The sequence below is a fragment of the Anolis carolinensis genome, chromosome 2 (genome assembly GCF_035594765.1).
Source record: "Anolis carolinensis isolate JA03-04 chromosome 2, rAnoCar3.1.pri, whole genome shotgun sequence".
In the NCBI taxonomy this organism is placed as follows: domain Eukaryota; kingdom Metazoa; phylum Chordata; class Lepidosauria; order Squamata; family Dactyloidae; genus Anolis; species Anolis carolinensis.
In genome coordinates, this window is record NC_085842.1 from 187,863,831 (window position 1) to 187,881,939 (window position 18,109).

General features: G+C 41.2%; 1 protein-coding gene across 2 annotated transcripts in view; it reads right to left on the reverse strand.

The window, feature by feature from the left end:
* Positions 1–18,109, reverse strand: part of LOC103281251 (intercellular adhesion molecule 3) — a 55,642-nt gene that overhangs the window by 30,271 nt on the left and 7,262 nt on the right. For both annotated transcript variants that reach the window (XM_008122427.3, XM_008122428.3), the window contains exon 2: positions 1,621–1,881. In XM_008122427.3, coding sequence (XP_008120634.2) covers positions 1,621–1,881 — 261 coding nt within the window. The remainder of the gene's footprint in view (positions 1–1,620; positions 1,882–18,109) is intronic.

Sequence of the window (18,109 nt, forward strand, 5' to 3'; positions counted from 1 at the left end):
AAAGAGCGCCTCTCAAGGATTGTCTAGGTCTTCCAGCTTGACTCTGTCATCAAAGACGGCCTGGAAGCTTCAACTAGTTCAACGAGCAGCAGCCAGATTAATAACTGGAGCGGCATACACGGAGCGCACCACCTCCCTGCTAAGCCAGCTCCTCTGGCTGCCAATATGCTACCAAGCCCAATTCAAAATGCTGGTTTTGACCTATAAAGCCCTAAACGGTTCTGGCCCAAACTACTTGTCCAAACGTATCTCCTCCTATGAACCAACTAGGGTATTAAGATCATCTGGAGAGGCCCTGCTCTTGGTCCCACCTGCCTTGCAGGCATGGCTGGTGGGAACGAGGGACAGGGCCTTCTCGGTGGTGGCTCCCCAGCTGTGGAATGCCCTCCCCAGTAATGTTCGACAAGCTCTGACTCTCCTAGGTTTCAGGAAAGCCGTGAAGACATGGCTATGTACTCAAGCGTTTGAGGGGTAACATCTGAGGTCTATATGGCGTGAATCAAGGCGTATGCGAAGGTGTTAGTGGACGAATTTAACTATATATGCATTTTAAATTTTATAATTTATGGTTTAATAGAGTTTAGTTAGCGTTTTAATTAATGTGGTACTGTTTTATTGTTTATGGATTCTGTTACTGCTTTATTGAATGTATTTTGGGCAATATAATTGCTGACTGTTGTAAGTGTCAGAGTATTTGCAGCACAGTAGTTGTTGGATGGAAGCAGTGGAGCGCAGAACGAAGAGACACTCAGAGACGTTGGTAAAACTATTTACAAAGTTTTACTGTATGCAGCAGTAATCAACACAAACAGACTTGCAGATGACAGACAAACACAGGACTGTTCTGTTCTCCAACAGAACTTGACTCGAACTCTAGGCAGACAGAACTCAACGGAACTGACGCAATCGGTATGCACAAACACTTGTGTCTGGATACTCCCTAGTTCCAGCCACACATCAAGGATATCATAGCTTCTTGACAATTAACTCTTTCCACACTATGGTACATTCTGGATGATGCAATCAGTTGCAATACAAACATGGCACAAATTGCATTTAAACACTATCAATAAACAAATCCCACAAGCCGCCCTGAGTCCCTCCAGGTAAGAAGGACGGGGTAAAAGTGATGTAAATTTAATAAATAAATAAATAAACTTCTGCTGGAAGAAGGCCATAGAATCACATTGAAGGACCTAGAGATTCCTAGAAAGGGTATAGAAGTCTCTAGGTCCTGTAACATGACTGAACGTAGTTCACCATAAAGTTATACTGGATGACCTAGACATTCCTGAAGAGGACAGTTTTAATCAAATCTGCAAATAATCCAATCTGCAAAAGTCAAAAATATAAATGTATAGGGATGATTGTGGTTCTTTGTTACTCGACCAGATAGCTAGCAACAACCGTGAAATTCCTTCTTCCATATACCAGTTTTAAAACCACTTTTTGGACTGGTAACCTTTTAGTGAACATACAGAGAGATGCTTCCAGTAAGTTTATGACTTCTAAGTACAAGAGAATGAAATATGCTGTTGGTAGAAGTGAAATATGCATTAAGAGGTAAAATATGCAGCACCAGCAGATCCCTCCCACCTCCCACATTCTTTCAGTACTTACGGTAAACATAGATTACTGCCCTGGTGTGGATGGAGTCTGATTCCTTGTATCTAGCCACACACAATGGTTGAGTGGTCCATTCTGTCACGTTCTTGATGTTCAGAGAAATCCACCCTTCTCCTTCCTTGACATCTCGTGCAAACGACACCTCCCAGTCCACTTTAGTGTAGTTGGTGCAGGTGGATGTACAGTTGAGTTTTACAGAGCCCCCAAATTCCACAATCGGTGCCTTGGGTTGGATGGCCAACTTACACGGCTCTGCTGCAAGAAGAAAGGGCAAACACCAGTGAGTAATTCAGAGGAGGGCTTTTTAATCAAGTTTGGGCATTGTTCTGAGAATAAACTCTTGATAGCAGAGACCCCCGCTTTTTCATTCATCTGACCTGCAGCGGGGAGTTCCACAGATCTGCCAGAAAAGTGGAAAAATGTTCAGACTGCAACAAATTATTATTTAATTCTTTACTTTCCCCAGCCCTGACACTGTAACAAATCCTTAAATAAAAAAATATCCTCTCCTAAACCTAAAACCCTCTCAAGTGGTTATTTTGTATCCTTTCTTGACTCCCTCGCATGAAATCCTCCCTCCCTTTAACCTTGCCGCGCTCTCCCTGCCATTGAATAACATGGGGGATGGAACAATTTGACCCATAACTTCCTCAAAAATACTCCAAGCATGCCTATCTTTTATATTTAACACTCTTTGGGGCTCCTGGTTCCGGAACAACAAGCAGTGCCAAGATTGATCCATTTTAAAACTTCAAAACAGCTGACTGTCAAAAAGCCGGTTCCAATTGCTCTTTTTGCAGCCCCGTGCCGCTTCTCGGCTCTCGCAGCTGGCGGGCTATTTCCAAAGAACATGGGCTTCTCCCCAGGGCTGCTGGTGGTGGACTGCCACCTTCCCTGAGAGAGAGATGTAGTTTCTTCAAGATCCAGCTGCGATCCCCAAAATGGCAAAGACTCTTGGACGGACTTCTTCGGTTCATTCATTCATTTTTATGAATGAATGGATTCCTCATTCATATACTCTTGCTGGACTCCCAAGGACAGAAATCAACCTGAGCTGCTTATGAACTATATGCTTATATGTTTATGAAATATTGGAATCAATTCTTTATTAACTGTTTAGCCAGATGTAACTTGGTCTATGGGTTCCCTGGAAGACCCCCAGACTCACATATTTCCCTTTTATATATGTTATATTACAGAAAAACCTGGGTTTTTTCCTTCCCTTTAAAACCGGAGGGAATCTGAATTCCCTCCTTGTCCTTAGACAAACCGCGATATGGCTGAATTGCCGATTTGCCCACCCCCAGCATGCACTTTCACTCATAACTCACTCAATTTTGCACCGAGAATTTATTTATTTATTTACAGTATTTATATTCCGCCCTTCTCACCCCGAAGGGGACTCAGGGCGGATTACAATGAACACATATATGGCAAACATTCAATGCCAATAGACAAACAACATTCAGTTTTAGACAGACACAGAGGCATTTTTTTAACATCTTCCAGCTTCATGATTTCCGACCACAGGGGGAGCTGTTGCTTCACCGTCCATTGGTGGCTGTTCTTCCTCTTCTTTTCCTCGTGAGCAGTTTTATGGTGTTGTAGATTAGTTAAATTAGCCTCCCGCATAAAGCGTCCCTAAATTTCCCTAATTGACAGATTCAACTGTCTTTCGGGGCTGCTAGGTCAACAGCAAGCCGGGGCTATTTTATTTTTTTTTATTTATTTTTTTTATGGTCGGAGGCTTAACCCGACCCGGGCTTCGAACTCATGACCTCTTGGTCAGTAGTGATTTGTAGCAGCTGGTTACTAGCTAGCTGCGCCACAGCCCGGCCCTTTTCATATTTATGACTAAAATTGCCTAATCTTTAAAATACAACCAACAGAGATCATTTTTGACCATTTTTCTCTGATCATCAGCTGATTGTCAAACTGCGTTCCTTGCCTAAATAGCCTCCCGCCCTGCGCTATCAGCGTAGGAATGGAAAATAAGCTATAAATGTTAATATTTAGTACTTTTTTCGGTAATTTTGGGTGGAAATTGATCAGATATGATTTTCTATATTCCCTAGTATATTTTAATCAATGAAGGCATAGCCTGAACTCCAGCTAACCCTGAAAATTCCTGCCTTCTCTCATCCTAGATTCTGGGCTTCACACACAAAAGAGGATAAACTGTCACCATAAAGATTGAATCTATGTTACATCTGCATGGCCCATAGCAAGAGATTGACCTACCCCAGATCGGAGCAGTCCCCGGGGTGATAAAATCTCATATGGTAATGTTGTCCACAAACCCATCCGGACCCCTGGGGAGCCAAGGAAGGCTTCCCCGCTGATCCTGCCCTCATAATCCCCTAATGTCAATATTTGCTGTCATCTCCGCCACACCACAGGTGTTCATGAACTGTGTACGTGCGTAAAGAACCCCGGACATTCTAAAATGGCCCTATTCAAAACAGCAATAATCTTAAGATTATCTTGGAAGGCGCTAGCCTCGGGTAATCGCTTTGCATGAGATAACTCCAAATGATTCATTCACCAGAACCCATTGTCTAGCTGACTCCCGCCTTCACCAACCTGATTGGCCCTGACAGAGGCGAAGGTTGTTCTTCACTGGCTAAGGCGCGGGGCGGGAAACGAAGCTCCTGCCTATTGCAGCACCCTCGACCTATCAGAAGCCAGATGGGCGGAGGGACGGGGCGGGAGATTCAAGCAGAAATGTATAAAACGGCTTTATTTTCAATGTATCGTTACATCTTGCATGTCAAATTATCGCTGCCTGATGTCCTTTCAGCTGAATTGCTTAATAAACGCTTTGGCAGTTTTTCCTTCAACTTGGCAGAGTCCTTTTCCTTTCGGTCTCAGGTAAATTTATATTCCGGATTATTTTCTGCTTCCCTAACGGCTCACCAAGGTTCGTTCCCTCATCGGAGGAAGCAATCAGATCTCCCTCACAGGGCAGATCTGGCTAAATTGCGGTCTTGATAACATATAATGAAACCATGATTAATCAGATGCTTCTGCCCTACAACAATGTGTCTATTTATTGTGCAACAACCCACCAACCTGTACTCAGCTGACAAAAGAAATAAAGAAAAAAAAAACCTCCATTCAACACTAGTGGAATGGGTGGGAAATACAGTGAGAACAGCAAAGGCAAAAAAGTAGATTATTTTCTAGATCATAGAATCATAGAATCATAGAGTTGTAAGAGACCTCGTGGGCCATCCAGTCCAACCCCCTGCCAAGAAGCAGGAAAATTGCATTCAAAGCACCCCAATAGATAGCCATCCAGCCTCTGCTTAAAAGTCTCCAAAGAAGGAGCCTCCACCACACCCTGGGGCAGAGAGTTTCACTGCTAAACAGCTCTCACAGTGAGGAAGTTATTCCTGATGTTCAGGTGGAATCTCCTTTCCTGTAGTTTGAAGGCATTATTCCGCGTCCTAGTCTCCAGGGCAGCAGAAAACAAGGTTGCTCCCCCCTCCCTATGATTTCCCCTCACATATTTATACAAGGCTGTCAGAACCCTGCTACTAGAGCCTGGATATGGCGCTGAGTTTCAGGGTCACTGACATTGTGAACCGATAAGACACCTGCATCCTGGGATCCTGAGAAGAAACGGCTGCTGGACTTGGCGGGGAAACTTCGCGGGGTTTTGTTGGGCGGGAAATATATCTTCAAATGAGGGTGAAGGGTATATAAAGGAATGTTGACCGACGCCTCACATTCTTGGCTTTTTCATGTCGATGTGTCCTACAGTAAAGTTTCTTGTGATGCTTCTTCCGGGTATGGCAGCATGGCGACTGGATGGGTGCTCGTGAAGCTTGTGAGCACCGACCTCTGAACAGACCAGGCAGGGCAGCTTTTTTCGCCCCCTCTCCTGGGCGGATCGAGTCCCTGGGAGACTGCGAACCCACCGAGACCCTTATCGCGGATCTTATGGCTGATTTCCCCTCAAGGAGATTAGCGGAAAGATCAGAGAACGGGCGGTGGCAGCGGGTCTGAAGAGGCTGGGGGCAGGAGGGTCCAAAACAGAAGTCTAGCCATACTCCCAAAACCAAAAGGATATAAGATGAATTGTAAAGGAGCGTAAGAGTGGATCGATACACAGATAAACAAAGTGCAGTCAGAAAGACTGAAAATCTGAAGGCAAAAGAAGAAAGAAAGCGAAGAAGCGAAGAACGTCTAAGGTAAACCCCCCTTAAAACTTTGGATGGGAAAACAGAAGGGTATCTAAACATTTATTCTAAGTAAACCCAAACAAGGGAACGTTAACGCAAGGGTTGAAAGGCAAATAGAACTATACCCAAAGGAGTTGCCTTTAAATCGTCCTTAAATCGCCCAAAAAGCCATGTGCACAGGACTGTGAAGGGTTAAATACCGACCTTGAGAGCTTGGTGTTTAGTCTACAGATAGCGAGCGTCACTGAAAGCCTCAAAGACCCGGATGAAAGCAGAAAGCGGAAGAAGGGATAAAGGAAAATCAAGAAGGTCAGCCCTGGAAGACTGGAGGACTTAGCTAAACAAAACAGAATAAAATAAGCAAATAAGCAAATAAATAGCAGAGCCCTGTTAAGAGGAAGGGAGTGAGAAGCGGAGCGCGGGAAATACCAGGCAGATAAAATAAGAAACACGGAAGAGAAACAGGACGAGAATATCCAGCGGCAGAAGGGAAAGACCGGGACGCGAAGCAATCGGAAAGAGGAGAGACGAGGCGGAAGGAGGCGGCACGAGAGAGGTTAAGGAGAAGAACGAGGATGAGAAGCAGACGGAGGTGAGAGGGAAAGACAAGGAGGAGAAGCAGACGAGAGTGAAAGACGGGGGCCACGAGGACGAGAAGCAGACGGACCGAGTGGAGGAGGTAGACGAGGACGAGAAGCAGACGGGGGAGAGGAGGCAACGAAAGAGAGAGGAGTAGACAGAAGAAGGAGAATAAGAAGAGAGAGACAGTGAGAGGGATTAGACGCGACGAGAAGGGGTTGAACGGTGGGGTAGATAGATAGGAGGTAAAAGAATAATAATAAAAAAAGACTGGACTGTAGGGTTTCCAGAAGGTGTGGAAGAGATAACTTAGAAATACTTCAGGAAATGGCAATGAAGAGAGTTAATGCTAAGCAAGTCAAATGCTTGTAAACTTGACAACGATTGGCACAAGATAAGGCGGAAAAGCAGTTCTTAAAAAAAAAAAGTATACGTATATAATTAACAGATTTGTAATATCAGTAATAACACCTAACTTATCTGGAATAAGAATATATATTAAGTGGTTTATTAGTGGTTTAAAACAGACCTTCTATAGACCTCCGTGGGGGAATTTATTACGAGATTGGGAGGAACTGAATAGATAATTACTGGGCGGGGGCAGGTTGAACAGGGGGAGGGGAAAAAGGAAGTGTATTTATACTCATAAGCACTTATTCTGATTAAGTATTAACTAATTAATTATTAACTAATTAATTATTTAACACAGGAACTGCATATCACACTCAACAATATTTAAGAAATAAAGCTAACTGACTGTGGATAGGTATTAACACCCAAAAGGAGGAAATACCCCTTCAACAAAATAAGAAGATTAAACCAAGCAAGTAGACAGATATATAAGAACTCAGAAATAATTAGAGTTCCCTAATTGATCGGGTGAAGAAGCCCGAGTATTATATTCAATCCCTACACCAGAACAAAACAGAGAAGATGTCAACGCAGAAACTCAAGACAGACGAAAAAAAGATAACCGGAAGAAAGGGGTCCCTCTCGGAGGAGGTAAATCTAAAAGATCTGATGAAGGAACTTCAAAAAATCTCGGAAAACCAAAGAACCCTCCAAGAACAGATGACAGACATGAGGAAAGAATTATCAGAAGAATTCATAGAAGTGAAGAGAGAAATAAAAGATCTACAAAAAGAAATGAAAGAGGTAAAAGAAGATAAACAAAAATTGGAAAAAAAGCAAGACAAGTTTCAGGCCAAACTGGAAAGACTAGAAGCTAAGAATAACAAACTAGAGGAAAGACAAGAAAAATTGGAGAGGAAAGAACTAGAATTCCAAGTAAGAATAAGAAACATCGTGGAAGAACCAAAAGAAAATCTGAAGCAAATTACGACCCAAATTTTAGCAGACCTACTACAGATACAAGATGAGGTAATGGAAGACAGTATTGAGAAAGTATATAGAGTAACCACAAATTACTCAAGAAAAAACAAGGTGGCGAGAGACGTAGTCGTACAGTTTGACAGGAGAAAAACAAGAGAAGAAGTGTTAAGAACCGGTAACAAAAACACCATCCGCTTCAAGGGGCAGAAAGTAACGATACTGAAAGAACACCCACCGAGCACAATGCAAAAACGTAAGAAGTATCTATTCCTCACAGAAGAACTAAAAAAACGACATATTAGATTCAGATGGGAATGGAAAGAAGGTCTGATGGCAACATACAATCAGGAAAGGGTCTGGATAACTTCAGAGGAGAAGGCTAAGGAATTCTATAAAAATTTAATGAAGAAAGAAAACGGACCAACCCCACCAGATCTAAACTCGGAGAGACTAAGAAAAAACCCAGAATCACCTCACCTGACAATACCCTTTACGCAACGACCCCACAAACCTCAAACCTAATCTGCCTGGAGGAAGAAGAAGCAGAAAAAGAAGAAGAAGAAGAAACCACCCAGCACTAAATTATGGAAATAAAATGTCACTCAAATAACGTTAACGGTTTGAACTCGTCTAATAAAAGAAATAGTTTATTCAAACATTTGAAAAAATCGAGATTTGATTTAATAGCACTCCAGGAAACCCACATCTGCCATAGACACACCGCATATTTAAGTCAGACAAATCTAGGAAAAGAATTTATATCCTCCGCCTCAGAGAAAAAAAGGGGAGTGGTCTTATATATAAATCAAAAATTAAATCCAGAACTAGCATTTAAAGATGATGATGGAAGGATGGTAGGAGTAAAAATTAAAGTGGGCAACCAGACAACATTAATCTGCAACATCTACGCGCCAAACGGTTCAAAATCAGCCTTCCTGGGAAAATTAAAAGATAAAGTAATAGAGCATGAATTCGATGAATTGATGATCTTGGGTGATTTCAATGGGGTGTCAGATCCAGAATGGGACAAAAAAGGGAATACAAACAAAAAGAACAAGGATACACAATTAGGTAAGCTCCCAAGAAATTTTATCAAGGCACTGCAGGACTGGGATCTTAAGGATGCCTGGAGGGCGCATCACGAAGTAGATAAAGATTTTACATACTTCTCGAATAGACACAATTCATGGTCTAGAATAGACATGGCCTGGATGACCCCTTCATTGATTCTAAAAATATCCAAAATAAAAATTACTCCCAGATACATCTCGGACCATTGCCCATTAGAATTTACGATAAATAAAACAATCAGAAACCCAAATTGGAGATTAAATGGAAATTTAATAAAATCAGAGGAAGATGTCAAAAAGAATAAAAAAATTTTAAAGGAATATTTTGAGCTGAATAATACGGAAGATATCTCAATCCAAACAATCTGGGACGCAAGTAAGGCGGTCATGCGAGGCCATTTTATTCAACAAAAGGCCCAAGAAAATAAAATAAAATATAGAGTTATCAATAACATAGAGGAGGAAATCAAAACAAGGGAAAAAAAATTAAAACTAGAGCCAGACAATATCAAAGTCAAACAAGATTTGGAATTCTTAAGGAAGCAAAAAATTCATATAGAGTTGGAAGAGATAGAGAAAAAATTAAGGTTTATTAAACAGCAACAGTTTCAAAATGCCAATAAGCCAGGCAAATGGCTAGCCTGGAAAATTAGGAAGAAAAAACAAGCACATGTTATTACTGAGATCTCAACAGGAGGAGTCAGTTACAAGACGGATCAGAGCATACTGACTCAATTTAAAAATTTCTACAGCAAGCTGTACTCGAGAGACCAAATAGTCAAAGAAAAAATATCCCAATTCATCAGTAAACAAAAATTGGCAAAAATATCAGAGACACAAAGGGAGCTTCTAAATAAAGAAATAACAGAGAAGGAAATTCAAGCAGCAATAAATAAGCTAGACGGGAATAAGGCCCCGGGTCCAGACGGACTAAGTGGCATCTACTATAAGGTCTTTGCGGAAGAAATAATTCCGTATCTCAAAAAAATTATGAATGGTATTTTAGAAAACCAAAAAATCCCAGATTCGTGGAAATACGCATTAATAACCACGATCCCAAAAGAAGGTCAAGATCTCAAAAGTGTAAAAAATTACAGACCAATCTCCTTATTAAATGTGGACTACAAAATTTTTGCGAATATATTAGCGGAGAGACTGAAGGACTTTCTGAAAGAGTGGATAAAAGAGGAGCAGTCGGGCTTTATTCCAAAGAGACAAATGAAGGACAATGTGAGAGAAATTATAAATATAATTGAATATTATGAATTCACAAGAAAAGAGGAATTGGCATTACTTACTATTGACATGGAAAAAGCATTTGATAACTTAAATTGGGATTTCTTCAAATTATTAATACAAGAATTAGACATGGGATACAAATTCACAAACGCAATCAATCAAATTTACGACAAACAAGAGGCAAAAATAAAAATAAACTCATTAGAATCCAAAAGTTTCAGTATAGGTAAAGGAACTAGACAAGGTTGCCCACTGTCCCCCTTGCTCTTCATCTTCTCTTTGGAAATCCTATTAAATAACATTAGAGAAGACCCCAATTTAAAAGGCGCCAAAATCAAGAAATATAATTATAAAATCAGGGCCTATGCAGATGATCTTATTTGTATAATTGAAGACCCAATTAAGACAATTCCAAATTGGCTATTTAAAATAAGAGAATTTGGAGAAGTTTCGGGTTTAAATTTAAATATGGGTAAGACCATGATTTTGCCAAAAAATATGACTAAAAAAAGGGAAGAAGAACTAACAGCAGTTTCAGGGATACAGACCAGGAAAAAAATAAAATATTTAGGTATAACGTTAACGGCCAGAAATTTTCAACTATTAGAGAATAATTACGTCCCCATATGGAGGGAAATAAAAAAGGACTTAGAAAAATGGAAGTATTTAAATTTATCACTATTAGGAAGAATCTCAGTAATAAAAATGTCTATTCCGCCCAAGATGTTATTTTTATTTCAGAACATCCCTATCGTTAGAAAATCACAAATATTTAAAAATTGGAACAAAGATATTAGCAAATTCGTATGGAAGGGCAAAAAACCTAGAATAAGAAGAAGTTACATGATTGATGAAAAAAAAAGAGGAGGATTAGGGCTCCCAGATCTCCAAATTTATCATGACACATGTGGCCTCATATGGGTGAAGGATTGGGCGACATTGGAGAACACCAAAATTATAACACTGGAAGGTATAGATCTACGGGCAGGTTGGCATGTATACCTATGGTATGGGAAGAAAACAACGGAGAAAAAATTTGGCAACCATTTTATCCGATCCTCACTCATAAAAATCTGGGACAAATATAGGAAGAAACTCTATTGGAAAACACCTAGATGGATCTCTCCATTAGAAGCATGTCAGAGAAGAGAAATAGGTGGAGAAATATGGCCTAGATACAAAGATATCTTAGTGAAAGAAAATGGAAAACATAATTTACAAAGCCAGGAAGAAATAAATCGCAAATTCCCCAATGTCGGCTGGTTCCAATACATGCAATTGAAAGAATATTACAATAAAGACAAAATTTTGGGATTTGAAGAGAGAGATAGCTTTTGGGATAAGGTAATGAAAATGGGAAAAAAACAAGTATCTATAATTTATACAAAATTAATAGAATGGGAGACGGAGGAAGTAACAATAAAAGAGAACATGACCAAATGGGCTAAAAATTTAGGAGAAAAAATCTATTTGGAAGAATGGGAAAAGGCCTGGAATTCCAGACTAAAAGCAACTTATGCCACGGAATTGAAAGAAAATTGGATCAAAATGTTCTACCGCTGGTATTTGACCCCTCAAAAATTATCAAATTATTATAAAAAAACTTCAAACAAATGTTGGAAATGCGGTGACCAAGTGGGGACATTTTTCCACTGTTGGTGGACATGCAAAAAAGCGAAAAAATATTGGAAGGAAATCCATCAAAAAATACAGGAGATGTTGCATATTAAGGTAGAACTGGACCCAAAGTATTTTTTATTGGGTATGCTCAATGTAGAGAATGATAAAAATAAAGAAATTTTGTTTAATTACCTTATCACGGCGGCCAGAATAACATATGCCAAGGACTGGAAAAAGAAAGAAACACCTGAGCTAAGCAGTTGGTTAAATAAAGTTTTAGATATTATGAATATGGACAAATTGACGTATTTACTAAAAAATAATAATGGCATACCAAAGAGGCAAACGGATTGGGGCTTGATAAAGAAGTACTTTAGAGAAAAACAAATAATGATGCTACTGTAAATAAATAATCACTAGAAATAGATCAAATGTAAGAGAATACAAAATATCTGTGTATGAGATGGTAGTCAACTTTTATTTTTGTATTTTTTCAATTTTTTTTCTTTCTCTCTTTTTTTTTTTTTGGTTCCTCTCTCTTTTTTTTAGCGTATTTCTTTCTTTTCTTCGAATCGGCTGTTCTCCGCGGGTTCTTTTGGCTGGATTCTCTGTTCTCTCGCATTCCATTTACCCTTGCACTCACCCCTTTCCCTACCCTTCCCTGTTTGTCTCTATTACTCAGTTGTTAATTTTATCTGAAATGCCAATAAAATTTATTTTAAAAAAAAAAGTTTCTTGTGATAACACAGCGAGTCTCGTGTATACATTCAGGAGCGGCTGTAGTGAGCTGACACAAGGCTATCATAGCTCATCCAGAACAACTCTACAATAACATCCAGCAGAAGTTATTCGTTTCATTTCAACAGTTACCCCAGTCTCATCAGAAATTCCTGGAAAACCTCACATACACACTTCCTTCTGTGAATTTTAAAAATGTCAACTATATAGAACTAGATATTTATGGAAAAGTATCCAAACAGTTAAAATATTTGGGCATTTAAAAAAAATACAATAACAGAGAAGTACAGCCAAATCCCAAACCTTATGGCTATTCTGGAAGAGCACAGCAAAATGACTTTGACTTATGCTGGATTTACACTGCTATATAATCCAGATGATTAAAGCAAATAATCTACATCATCTGCTTTGAATGGAATTATATAAATCTATACTGCCATATAATCCAGTTCAAAGGAGATAATCTGGATTCTATATGGCAGTGTCTTCCACTGTGACACTAGGGTCCACTTCCAGTAGGAGTTGACAATAGTGTTGTACTGGAGGACCTAGAGTTTCTTAAAGAAAACACCTCTCTTGAAATTGCTAGGTCCTCCGGCACAACTCTGTGGACAATGTGTTGTTGAAGGCTTTCATGGCCACAATCATTGGGTTCCTGTGATTTTTCCAGGCTGTATGACCATGTTCCAGAAGCATTCTCTCCTGATGTTTTGCCCAAATCTGTGGCAGGCATCCTCAGAGGTTGTGAGGTCTGTTGGAAACTAGGCACATGGGGTTTATATATCTGTGGAATAGTGTCCAGGGTGGGAGAAAGAACTCTTGTCTATGTGCAACAAGTGTGAACGTTGCAATTGGCCAGCTTAATTAGCATTGAATTGTCTTGCAGCTTCAAAGCCTGGCTGCTTCTTGTGTGGGGGAATTATCACTTGAGCAAAAACTGCATTGGAGGAACTAGATTCTCTCAGGTTAAAAAAAAGATAAATATTCACTTATTGCTTTCCCACTTTCCTGCACCCCTAACCTCAGTGAAGGTGGAGGGCTGACTAGATTACTTTGGTCCTCAGTCTGTTGGTAGAAACTGTTGACAACAAAGATGTGGGAAATCCAACTGAGATGTCTTGCAGCTGACTGAATGACGCACCAACAGAGGTAGAACAGGGAGCTTCTGTTTGTGGCTTATTTCCACATTACAAATGTGTTTCTATTCCTGAAATCAACCCTATCCACCTACAATCTACCACATGTAACACCTCAAATAGAAAATGAAAGTTCTCCATTCTTATTAAGTTAAGAGAGAGTGTGAAAACATTTCGTATAACTCAAAAGATGAATACGCAGCACTTTCAAATTTAAAAAGTCAGTTTGTTTTAAGTGAATTCGTTTACTGAGAAAGGTGTTGGAATAGGACTCAGGGAGGCCAGGGTTTAAATCTCTGATCAACCATGGAAACCCACTGGATGACTGTGTGTAAGTCATGCATTCTCACACTGAAAGGAAGAAGGCAACAGCAAAGTTCATCAAAGCCACTGCTTCTTAAACCGTGGGTCCTACCCACAAATGCGTCCCCTAGGCTCAATGCTGGGATCCCGAAAAAAATTTGGCACCTAGTGGCTGTTTTAGACATTTACACGAATCTGTTCTGCAGTGTTTACAGTGGACCCTGCAGAAGATGCTTCCGCTACACTTCATAGAAAGGAAAATCACCCTGTTTAGCAAGCCTTGCAAATGCTGATTTGTTATTGGTAAATGTTTAGTTGTTATACGTATTGTATATACCTATTTATTTATCATGTCAGATGCGAACCGAGGGTACAAGTTATAATGTATTTGAAAACACAAACAAAGTTTGAAAATAACCAACAACTTGACATTATACTGAATGTTCCTTGACCAGTAGCTGGCCACTTGGACTGCCTCTGGTGTTGCTGTAAGAAGGTCCTCCATGGTGCATGTGGTAGGTATCAGACTACATTGTAATAGGTGGTCTGTGGTTTGCTCTTCTCCTCTCGCATGTTGTGGACTCTACTTCGTAGTCCCATTTCCTAAGATTAGCTCTGCATCTCGTGGTGCCAGAGCACAGTCTGTTCAGCGCCTTTCAAGTCGCCCAGTCTTCTGTGTGCCCAAGAGGGAGTCTTTCATCTGGTGTCAGCCACTGATTAACCTATAAAACTGGGGCAGTGTAAAATATTATTGGTCCAAAAAAGTCCTGAGTAGAAAAAATTAAAATGGTCTAAGCAAACATTGCTAAGAAGAGGCTTCATAGGGTCCTGGATATTCAAAATACCTTGAAAGCACAAAACCAAAAAAATTCAAATAGCCAGCTTTGCAAAGGAAATTCCGTATTTACCCTCTCCAACTACTCCTACCTCCTTTACCCATTTGCCTTCCTTTCCTTGCTTTCTTGTCTTTCTTCAGCTTTTCATTTTGCTCAGTCAAAGTTTCCTCTTTCCCAAACTGTGAATATTTCTTTCTCTTTTTGTACTGTTTGAAGAGTTGAAGGGAAAATAGAGGGAAAAGTATGGATTTCTGTTCCAAAATTACTACAAATGATGGTGGTGATGATATTACCATCTACCATAGAGAAACAACCTTAAGGGGATGTTTGCTCATTTTGCCATTAAGAGCCAATCCTTTTGATGAAATGTAAAACAAATGCACAGTACAAACCTAACCTGAGGTATAGCTCCTACATGCAGCAGGCCTTAAGTCTAGCAATAAATGCATGCAGCTCACATTTGGACCCCTGCCTAGGATGGAATTTTGTAGTTAGTGGCTGCCTTCTGCAATTAAGCCCTTCTGTGTCTTTAGGTAATATCCAATGGTTTGAAAGTCATTACCTGTGAGGAGTTGTTTAGGGTATGTTTATCTGAGAAGAAAAGGTTAAGAGGAGACGTAATAGCCATGTTTAAATATTTGAAAGGATGTCACATTGAAGAAGGAGCAAGTTTGTTTTCTGCTTTTTCAGAGATCAGGACATGGAGCAATGGATTCCAACTAGGGTAAAGGTAAAGGTTTTCCCCTGACGTTAAGTCCAGTCGTGTCCGACTCTGGGGGTTGGTGCTCATCTCCATTTCTAAGCCGAAGAGCCGGCGTTGTCTCTAGACACCTCCAAGGTCATGTGGCTAGCATGACTGCATGGAGCGCTGTTACCTTCCCGCCGGAGCAGTACCTATTTATCTACATGTTTGCATGTTTTCAAACTGCTAGGTTGGCAGGAGCTGGGGCTAACAGCGGGCGCTCATTCTGCTCCCAGGATTTGAACCTGGGACCTTTTGGTCTGCAAGTTCAGCAGCTCAGCGCTTTAACACACTGCGCCACCGCCTGGATTCCAACTACCACTTAAATATTCGGAATAGCTGTTTCACAACGGAGTATGCTGCCTCAGAGTGCGGTGGAATCTCACCCTGGAGGTTTTTAAACAGAGGCTGAGTGACTATTTGACAGGATTGCTTGGATTACGTGTTCCTGCATGGCAGAAGGGATTTAGATTAAATTGCCCTTGGAGGTCTCTATGAATCTATGAGTCTATGATACTATGAACCCCATGTCCCACAGACAAAACAGATGCCACTAGCAATTCTAGGTGGTGGTGGTGGTGGGGTAATTCTGCTTCCTGAAGCCCACTCCCCTGCTGCCGCCGCCTCAAAAATCTCAGGCCCTTTTACAAAGCTTCCATCCTATGCAATCCTGGGAACTGTAGTTTAGGAGACCACTAGAGCTTTATAGGTCAGAATGGTAATTACCTATTCCTACACAGAAAATTGAAGCATCCACAAGTTGCTTGCCATAGCAATTGAAATGGAATCACAGCATTATCACTGTGAAATGTGAACCTATCTAAAGGGTAGTGGACACCAGGGATTGCAGAGGGAGGAGAAGAGGGGACTGTGTATATCACTCCTTTAGAAATGTTTTGTTACTGCTACTGGTAGCTTTACAGTTGTGTGTTTGTGTTTTCTCTTATGTTCTGCCAAAGAACACTCCATTTCCCTCTCTCACTCCCTTCTTTCATTGATACTTCTATCTTGCTTGCCTTTTGACAAGCTCAAGGCAGTGTGCACAACACTCTCTTTCCCCCACTGTATCCTCACTACAAACCTGTAAAGGAAAGCAGACTGGGGACTGAATCAGATGCGGTCTTCAATCCGGGGAACAACGGGGGCATCTTGGGGCAGCGGGGCAAATCGGGCGAGCAGCGGGGAAAACTGCTTCCCCATGGGGAAAGTGTTGCTACCCAACTTCCCCACATGCTTTCTCCAACTTACTGGATGAGAATATGGGAAGTCTCCCATGTTCTCAGGACTCTGTCCTATGACTTTGCGTCATGTGATGGGCTCCAGTGGGCTCTGTCCTGTCTCTACCCTGGAAGCATCCCAGGACAGAGCCAAAGACCAATGTGATGAGGTCCAAAGAGTCCATCTACTCAGACAACTAAATCCAGGCCAGTCTATAGCACTGATGCTTCAGACCAGCCCCAAATTCTGTAGAGTTTGTTTCACACTCTGCTCCTGAACTGCAACAGTGGCAGGAGCCTTGTCTGGCCTTATAGGATAGTCACTTTGTCATTGTTCATAGCAGCAGCCCTGAAGCATAGAAGAACTCTTGGCCCTTGCCGGGCACATTTGCTGATGTTAGCTAAGACACTTGCCAAAATTGGAGGGCGGGGGATTTGGGGTATGTTGCCAATGTAGGCAGCCCTAAGAGTAATTACAGCCATACCATTCTTTATTTACTTCTTCTTGAAGGGACTACCTGAAGAAAAGCGAAGAATACATGGACTTGGCTTTGCTATCAGAAATGACCTGGTGAAGCACCTGACTGAGGCATCCACTGGCATCAATGAACGACTCTCAACCCTCTGAATTAACCTTGCCAAAAACCAACAGGCAACCATCATATGTGCCTATGCACCAACTCTAGATGCTGACGAAGACATCAAGGAAAATTTTTATTGTCAGCTGGACACCATCCTATCGGAGAAGGACAAAATCATCCTCCTGGGGGACTTTAATGCCAGAGTTGGATGGGACTCCGACCTGTGGCCAGGGATCATAGGAAAAGACGGGGTCGGAAACAGCAACTCGAATGGCATCTTGCTTCTCACCAAATGCGGAGAGCACAACCTTGTTATCACCAACACGCTCTTCCGCCAGAAAAACAAGCTCAAGACATCATGGAAGCACCCCCAGTCAAAGCATTGGCACCTCTTGGACTATGTAATTACACGTGCCAGAGACCGCTGCGATGTGCTTCTTACAATAGACATGACAGGTCCTGATGATTGTTGGACAGACCACAGGTTAATCCGATCCACGATGGCTATCAAGATCGTCCCCAAACGCAGACTCCAAGGAAGAAAAACAAGGCGTAAAATGAACACCCAAGCACTTCAGGAGCCCTCCAAATGAGCCTTTCTCCAAACAACACTCAAAGATCATCTACCCACAGAACACCCCGAAAATGTTGAGGAATATTGGAACAAACTGAAAACCTCCATCATCACAGCCTGAGAAGAAACCATTGGATACCAAACTAAGAAACATCAAGACTGGTTTGACGATAATGACAAAGAGATCCAACAGTTAATTGATAACAAAAGGAAAGCCTTCCGAACATGGCAGAGAGACACCAACTGTGCTGCCAAGAAAAAGATCTATGCCAGTGCAAAAGCTGAGGTCCAAAGAAGGACCAGAGAACTCAAGAACATCTGGTGGACAA